General features: G+C 43.4%; 1 protein-coding gene across 3 annotated transcripts; it reads left to right on the top strand.

The window, feature by feature from the left end:
- LOC116261416 (uncharacterized) lies at positions 1–7,214 on the top strand. 3 transcript variants are annotated; one of them, XM_050079701.1, is made up of 8 exons: positions 1–341; positions 1,203–1,259; positions 3,210–3,297; positions 3,443–3,532; positions 4,392–4,472; positions 5,080–5,182; positions 6,080–6,263; positions 6,764–7,214. In XM_050079701.1, the coding sequence occupies exons 4-8, from the start codon at positions 3,524–3,526 to the stop codon at positions 6,840–6,842; spliced, it is 456 nt and encodes a 151-aa protein (XP_049935658.1). In that variant the 5' UTR covers positions 1–341; positions 1,203–1,259; positions 3,210–3,297; positions 3,443–3,523; the 3' UTR covers positions 6,843–7,214. The 3 variants fall into 3 exon arrangements, with proteins under 3 accessions (XP_049935658.1, XP_049935659.1, XP_031496011.1); XM_031640151.2 differs by lacking the exon at positions 3,443–3,532 and having other exon boundaries at positions 2–341; XM_050079702.1 differs by lacking the exons at positions 3,210–3,297; positions 3,443–3,532.
- The last annotated feature ends 1,550 nt before the right edge of the window (positions 7,215–8,764 follow it).

Raw genomic sequence — 8,764 nt, forward strand, 5'->3', positions numbered from 1 at the left:
AAGACTCGTTGTCACCGAAATACCGCCATTTTTCCGTCTCTCCACAATAAAACCCGCCATCAGATCTCTACTTCACTCTCAGTCTCAGAACTCGAGCACAGAGAGGGAGAAAAAGCGAGAGAGAAAGAGAGAGCTTTGCGGAAGGCGTCGATGGTGGATCGGTTGCTTTTGCTGTCCATTGCTTCTCCCATTTGTGCCCTCTAGGCTCTAGCAGTTGTGGGTTTCACTTGGGGAGGAAGGCAGAGTGGGTGGTCGAGGCGGTGGGTGTTCTGAAGCTTCCGAGGAAGGGGTCGCCCACGGAGCTCGTTTTGGAGAGCGACGAGTTTCGGTGCTTCCTCTGGGTATATTCTCTCTGTCCAATTCTTTGCTTGTCATGCCGCATTGCATTGTGAGGGAGAGGAAGGGATGAAGCAGCCGATTTCATTTCGTTATCCCTCGCGGTGATTTCATTTTCCCGAGCCTTTTTGTTGCGAATGCAGTGATCGGATTCGCGACCGTCGTTACTGTGATGATCGCCTCAAATGAGCGCCTTCTTTTGGGATCCAAACTGAGAGCCGCCGTTTTTCAGTAGAGGTCGTCTTTTTCTTAGAGGCTCTTTTTTCCTCCCAAATCGCGAGCGAATAGGCGGTGCTTGCGGAGATCCCAAGGGAGTTCTGCGTCCTAGAATTTTCCAAGCGTCTCGAGAATTCCTACTCCTGGAGGTTCCCGCAACGGAGTTTGAACGGATTCTCTGCTTTTCCTCGTGGATATAGCAAATTGCCAGACGATTTTGCTAGCATTTCGTTAGAACGACTAGTCTCTCGCATGGAGTTCTGGATGACTCACTGGATAGATGTATCTTGCCCAAATTTAGAGGGAAGTCCTGGATTTCTAGAGCAAAAAGTCGTGAGGTTGGAGAAGTTTTTCGTCGACGTTTCAGCTTCCGCGTGTCTTGATCTGCTTTTGCAAGCTGTAAATTTTCCCGTAAAAGATCGTGCTCCGAAACAGTTTCGTGTCAGCAGCTAGCCTGAAAAACCCTCAAGTCTTTTAATAAATTGTGAAAGCTGTTCGTCTTCGTGAGCGGCGGGATTCCATTTCCGCTTCATAGAGGAAAAGTGGGCGACGAATCTTCCATTTCCCCATTTCATTATTACTGAGTTGTATTCCTTTGAAGGGATTTGGCTGCACACATCCGCTCATTTTGAATCACTTTCCATTTGCAGGGTCGCCGTTTCACCGTCTCCGTCTCTGGTAAACCATCGACCATCGGGGTGACAAAGGTATCTCTCTCTCTCTCTCTCTCTCTGTTTTTAGTTGTCACTGGTTAATGTCAGAAGCTTATTACTATAGGACCAGAAACTCACGCCTTTTGAAATACTGACCTGAACCTACACGGTAAACCCTCTTCGAAGAACGGCAAGTCGAACCGCATCGTTAATATGATAAGCCTAGGGATGTCAATGGTGTGGATACAATCTGGTATTCGACCGGGTAAGTAAATATACGTCCTGTTAGTAATCACATGCAGGTATGATGTAAGGTTTTTCCTTACCAAATTTGGTGTTCTTTTTTACCATTTCTAAAAATTGATTCCCATTCGAAATGAAATTAAACGACATCCAGAATAGACGGTGTAGTAATTGCTATATCCGTTTTGAATCTAATCTGTTGACATCCCACACAAGTCCACATTAATGGGATTCTTGGCATCGGGAAAATGCTGTTCACTTGGCAACTGTAATTAAAATGGTTTCATATCGACCCCACAAAGATTGACGTAGAGGCCGATGTAGGAAGCTTCAAATATTGGCCAATAAGGTGTCTGAATTAGCAAAATGGGCTTAAATTAAATTGGCGGATTCAGCCAGTTAATTTTGTTAATATAATGATGACAATTAAATTGTTTGATATCCTCTGGGTTTAAGGTAAAAGCCGTTTTAAGAGGACCGATCTATCCGAGTTCCATCTGTGGGTCGGCGGCCATGGCCGGATCAGATGTGCTCGGAAAAATGGTAGGGAACACTCGGTAACATAACCTATTCTCAGTTCACTAGTGGGAGCAATCCGAATTCGTCTATGCCTTGCAGCATTTCCTGTTGAAAGGATCGACGGCGAGGTGAATATTCTGCTTGGACAACTCTACTTCGACAGTCGATGGGACCATATGGAGACGGGTCTTAATCATGTTTCTGGTTCTTGGACCACAATTTCTTGTCAAAGGTTTCTTGTTATTGTTTTTCTGGAGGTTGGGTGTCAAAGGGATCTAGGCAATTTGTGTGACTCACCACTGTCGGTTTTGTGCCCACGAGGGGCCTTGAAACCGGTGGCCTAAGGATTATGCTTTGGCCTCTTCTTGAGGGGAGTAGGTATGCCGATGGTTCCGATTCAAGGATGAGACTCGTGCAGTTAAAGGCTTATAACATACCCTCGAGTTAAACTATATCGGTTTGTATCCCTAGATGAGAGTAGAACCTTGGGATGTAAATGGGTCGATTTAGTCAGTACTCTATCCGAGTAAACAGGGTACATTTAGAAACGCAATTTTTGCCCACTACCCCTCTTCGTTCTCGATTGCCTTGATAATTCAATCTGCGAGATGTGGGTAAATTGTTCGGGCAACCTGACTTTCTAGTTACGCGACTGATGCCCATGCTACATCCTGGGAACACAGTGCACGGTGAAACGCGCAGTCATTCGAGCGAGAGAATGGGAGCAATTTAATGGCGACGGCATTAAGTGTTCATTGTGTTGAACACATGGCAAGCAACAGAAAAGGCTCCGAGGCACCGGCCCGCGGTTCCCTCTTTCCTTGTCTTTCCTTTTTTCTCGTTTTGGACTCGCAGGTTCTTCTCGGAATCATGATGCTACTAAATTACTCGGTTACAATAAAAACAACCTTTCTTGACTCGGTCGCTACGACCGAAGCAAATAGCTCCAATTTTGCCACCGTTTACAAATGTCTTGGAGCTTTCGTCTATCGGCAAACCGTGTAGGAAAAACAAATAAGCCTCCGAAGGCGACAATTTTTCAATTCCCGGTGAACCAAAGAGCGAGGAGCTCGCGCTGGGTGGTACCTGTACGCTTGGGGAAGTATTAAATTCTCCAATTTTTCTTTCCGCGCCTTTGTTGTTGGTCTCCCGTAGCGCATGCACATGCTTGGTGCAATAATGGCTCCTCCCTTCCCACGCGCTTTTGGTTCTCCTTTCCTTCATTGCATTTGTTTCGTTTAGGTCTTTCCTGTTGGAGCATTTACTTCGACAATGCGCGCCAGCTAGCAGAGAACCGCTGAAGCCAGCAATGGAGGACGCTCTTGTTCAGGTTAGAATTAAAGTACTTCCTTGTTGTCTCTTCCCCTTCCTTCCAATTATCAATTTCCTTGTGTTTTTAAGTGGACAAAAAGAAGAGAATTTTCATTCTCTGATGATGAACCCTTTTCCATTTTCGTGGTGTCTCTCAATTATAGTGATGAAGTGGCATTCCCTTCTATAAAGCTGAACCCATTTTCTCGACGAATTTGGAAGTTGTCAATTGTTTAGTGGGGTTAATGGAAGAGGTGCGTCCGCCTTGTGGTAAAAGTTTTGCTCGATGCTCTTAACTTGGTTCCTGCATCTAAGTGTATAGTTGTCTATCTATCCGATGGGTAGGTAGGTATTAATATAGAGAATAATAACTGCATAAAGTTTGCTAGGACATTGAAAAACTTCTCATTTTTACGAAGTCATGAACTCCAGCCGACAAATTAGCAACATATTTTTTGTTTTATTCGTTTCTTTTGCTTCTGTTCTAGGATATTTCTTTCTCCATGGTCAATTCTCTGAAGCTTCTTGTTTTTCCTTCTCCCTCTCTGTTTCTGTTTGACTTGGCACATTCCAAAGTCCATTTTCGACTTTGGTCCACCAACATTCCTTTCCCTTGCAAAGCCTAACATGCCCTGGTACATCACCCCCTCATGGAGATCCATATTTTGCAGATGTTTAAATTTAGCTTTGACGAGCTTTGTTGAGATCACAGGACTCTGAAATGTTGCAAAAGGGTATTTACTTTATGACCATTTTACTACCAGACCTCTTTTGGTGTTGGGCCCCAAAGCGCTTGCAATGTACCCTTATCACATGAGACAAAACAAACTATGATCTCCAGGAAGTGGTGGACTCCACCACTTCCTGGACACATGGTGTTCAGTAGGAAAACGGTGCATATTTTAAGTGCTTGGGGTCGATCACTATATCTACTCACTTTTTCTATGCCTCGTTTTATATAAGCAAAGATCATGCCTGGTCCAATAGCCATATGTGGAACCCATTCTTTCTTTTGAAGCCTTGTGATGCTCATCGTCTAGGCACCTAAGCTGCATTGTATGCTATTCTCTTGCCAATATCTGGAAGGCTGAAGTGACTGACTGTTTTTCTCAGACTCTTCCGGCGATGGATGTGGTATTGGATGTGGAAAACACTCTACCCTCTGATAAGTGCTCAAGAAGCCCAAAATTGATTGTGAGTCTCTCTCTCTCTACACACACACACACACATGCACACATGTGTGCCTGCTGTCCTGCAAATGAATATGAAAAGTGTGCTCTCCCATCTTTGTGTTTGTGTTTATGCTGGCAAATGATTACAACGGAGCGGGTATCTTTATTTTGGGAAAAGTGAGATGTTGAAGCATGTCAATGTATATGGAAAAAAGAATGTATACTTGGATTTGGGGGTGCTTCTACATCGTAAAGGTAGTCGAAAGTCTGTTGGCGTTCCGCTGGCTGACTTTGATCCACATCCCTACTGGTTTGCAGTTGCAGGCCTGGATCGATCCAATTATTTGATCAGGCCTACTTCTGCTGGAACTCAGACGGAGGCTTTTGTAAGGGATGTCACGAGAGAAATTCGTGGGGAATTCTTGCCGATGTTGCCTTTGAAGCTATCGGACTGAGATTGAGTTCCTGGAAGCTGGAGCTAAGTTTTGTGAGCTCAAGCTAGTGAAGGAGCCAAACTCCATTTGTCCATCATGTTTTTGACCGCCAGATTGCTCTTGTGGGTTATGCCAAGCCTGGCCACAGTTCTTGCCTTGTTGGTATCTGACACACGGTTTCTTTTTCCCCACCAGAGGGCGCTTTCTCGCAAGGGCTCCTGCCGTACGGATCGACCGCCAACCGAGGAACATGAGACAGATGAACCCCTTTCCAGAGCCGCTGCAAAGTGTGTGCAAGGTGCGTACATTGTGCCTTCAATGCATACTAAAGTAAAATTGCTGTAGATATTTTTAATCATTTATCTTCCAAAGTTGGATCTGCCCATTATTTTGAGTTCTAGCCAACAAGAATTCAGTCTACCTGATTAGGGGGACGGGACTTGAGTTTCAAATATAAATTGATCAACAGTTTAGCACTCCAAATGGGTCTTTTTGTCACAAATTAGTTTCGATCTATCTCGTCCATGGAAAAGGAATGCAAGCGTGTGCAGCCCAAAAGGAAAAAAACGGAAAGGAAAAGGGCAGCTGCATGCCTACGCGCATAAATTTTCTTTGGAGGAAAGGCCTTTCACCTCCCACGGCTTTCCTCAGCTCCTACTTCTCTTGGAATCGAGGTTCCAGGGGCTCGGGTAAGTTAGATTTTTACCACAATGGGTACCTGCATGGAGCTCCTCACACGCTTTGCAGCAGCGTGACCATTTTGTAACCCAAAATGGGCCGTACGTGGCCTCTGCACTCTTTTGGCGGCATTACCCAACGTATTGCCAATGTATTTACGAACGGGACCACAGATCGTGATCTGAAGGCATCCGATATCTTCTTCCAATTTTACAGACTTTAGCGTTCCTCAAGAATCTCATGTAGTTACGTGATTAGATCTCATACCTGCTATCCAATGGCCAGCTGTATCCCTCTTAGCAATTTCAACCCCTACAGGACCTCATATTTTGACGGGTTTGAGCGCCCGTCTTTCAGTAGGTCTGTACACCAGCCGAGTTTACCGGGCTTCAGTTATATAATTGGGTGACTTTTTGTCCTGTTTTTTGCCTTTTTATATATTTCATTTTATGGCTCTCCTTCTCTTTCTTCCCTCTCCTGTCAGCAATTTATTGGATATTTAAACCTCTCTGTACAGGTGGAGCAGCGTCGCAGCTGGATGCATTCAAACAGCCAGTGGTGCCTAATAAACCTCTCCTTCCTCTGACCTCATCTGCCACCTGTACTTTATCGGTTCCTGGAGACAACGAGGGGAGATGCAAAAAATTCAATCGCCTCACTGCCATGCACCCAAGAAAAATCCTCCTCATCTTCGCTACTCTGTGAGTCATACAGTGCAACATAACATTTTTCCTTATAAAACGGATGGACCATTAGAGGTGGTTCCCGATGAAGGGAATGTTTAGGACCGAGTGGAAGTCCATGACGTAGTGTTTACGGGGAAATCTAATATAGATTTTATGAAATCCACTTTTATGGGTTGGCTTAGAAAACATGCATCTCGTATGAAATCTAATCAGCAGATTAGAACTCTTGGTTTGGGGGGTTTTTTGGCTTGTTGCATAACTAGTGCTTGTCAGAGACGGCTCAAAGTTATTTTGCGCTATTCCTCGAAGATATGATCTGGTATCTGCATCTGGTTTTTGATATTTCTTTATCTGAGCCCAAACTTAGCACTGAATTCCAATAGCCTAAAGATATTTAGTTAAGTTATACTAGCTCGCCATCGATACTGAACCTGCTCGACTCACATTCACCTAAACCAGCCCCATTTGCGTGAATCAGATTTTTCCTTGACTGAAAAATAATTGATTATCGACAGGTCGAGCATGGGAACGATCATCCTCATATATTTCACCCTCTCAATTCACAAGAGCGCTGGAGTTCAACATGGTAAATGAGCTACTAAGGCGGTGCTGGTGGGAAACGATTGGGAATCTGACGGAGTTGGGAGGCACCATCACATGGCCATGGAGTTTATTCGAGTCAAATCAGATCGCGTCTCAAGTCTCAACTGGAAGAGGAGATGTTGATGACGGCAACTCCCGACGCAGCTGGCTGAGCTCGGCCAAGCATGGGCATTGAGTAATGCCTTCTTGGTTCCAAATGTTATCTCGTTCAAGCAGCCTCTTCATTACGAAGCTGAATAACATTGTTGTGAATATTTAGAGTTTTTTGGGGATTTCCTCTTCAGTGTTGCTTAAAATCTGAATCTGCATCTATGTCATACTGCAATTTTTTTGGCTGCATTGTGAAAGCTCTAATAATTTTTAGCACTGTGTTCCTGTCTTGTGATGTGGTTCGTTGAGTATCACCACGGCAAGTTGACCTTAATTGTTTCGATATTTCTGGTAAATTCAATTTTAAACGTGTTCTGTTTAGGATGCATGTTGATTTCAATTTTAAACGTGTTCTGAATACAGTGAAACCAATATGCTTCCTAAACAGTATTTCTGATATTAATTTTGTAAGCCGATCAACAATACATATCAAAGGAATGGATATAGTCCACAACAATCTGCTTCCCCTTAACCATGTCTAAATATATTGAAGTATTTTTTAGTGTGTTTGCTCAATACTTGTAAGCTAGCTACTTAAAATTTTAAATAATTTGTAGCTTTTTATCTATACTGTAAATGAAACTCCCTGCACAGTATATTTCTACTTCTTGATTGTGCTGTGAAATAAGTTGCTTTACTTTATAACCCAAAGAAGAGGGAAACTTGTGCGTAGTAGTTAGGGTTCACTGTGAGCATCACCTATCATTGAAGGTGTGCACAGATCAGTGTCGTGAACGTCATCCACATATGGGCCTCTTATGGATACAAGTAGGGCTGTACAATGAGTTGAGCCAATTCGAGCTTGATTTGTTTGTACACGAGCGAGCTCGAGCTTAACTGAAAACTCGATTCTAGAAATGACATGAACTTGACTCGATTAAAGTCAAGTAAGCTAATTTAATCTTGTCTTTTTTTGTAATTTTCAAACTTAAAATCAAGGAAAGAGATCAAGCCAAATGAGGAGCTGGTACATGAGGTTAAATGAGTCGAGCTCGAGCTAACCTTGTACAGCCCCGACTTGAACTCAAGCGAGCTTAAGCTGGAGATATTGACTGGCATATAATGGTACATATTGGCTGGTATGTTGTATCCATAAGCAAACCAATATGTAACTGATGCATCTGTTTGCGATATTGGCACAGATCACCGGGTGGTCTCTTTGCAAACCATTCTCAAACTTGGCTCCCACTTTCCCACCGATTCAGATCTAAAGTTTGGCTCCCAATTTCCTTATATCTAAAGTTAAGATCATCAACACAGAAGACAGTAAAGGGTTCCCTGCAAGGAACCGAGGGCACAACCCTTCAAATGGAAAAAGGGAGGAAAAGGGTCGGTGTTCATAGTTTCCAATTATCGTAGTTCCTCCCATCCATGTAGCTCTCCCTCGTTAGAGGTCCTTTTCTTGTTTTTCCAATGATGGTTTCATAAGCACATTCTGTCACGGATTTTTACTAAGGTTGTGTTTCTGTAGCACCGTCAAAAAATGATGTTCTGTAACAACCTGGTCGTTTAATCAATTTTTAAAATATTGTTTGTGTGTTTGAGTTACAAGATTAAGAAAATGTTTTCTGTGAATATCCAAGTTTCCTCTGAATGGTCTCAATTTTTCTCTCAAGAAACTTGTGAGTTCTCCTGTTTGGGTTGTGGGGGAAGGGGAGGCCAGAGGGTTTATTCACTCTCTTTTGTTGTTGAATCTAGGTATTTAAATCTCCCAAACATGCTTTAATGCCGTTTTGACGTTCTGCCACCAAACGGCATTTGAT

Source organism: Nymphaea colorata, chromosome 9, assembly GCF_008831285.2.
Source record: "Nymphaea colorata isolate Beijing-Zhang1983 chromosome 9, ASM883128v2, whole genome shotgun sequence".
Lineage (NCBI taxonomy): Eukaryota > Viridiplantae > Streptophyta > Magnoliopsida > Nymphaeales > Nymphaeaceae > Nymphaea > Nymphaea colorata.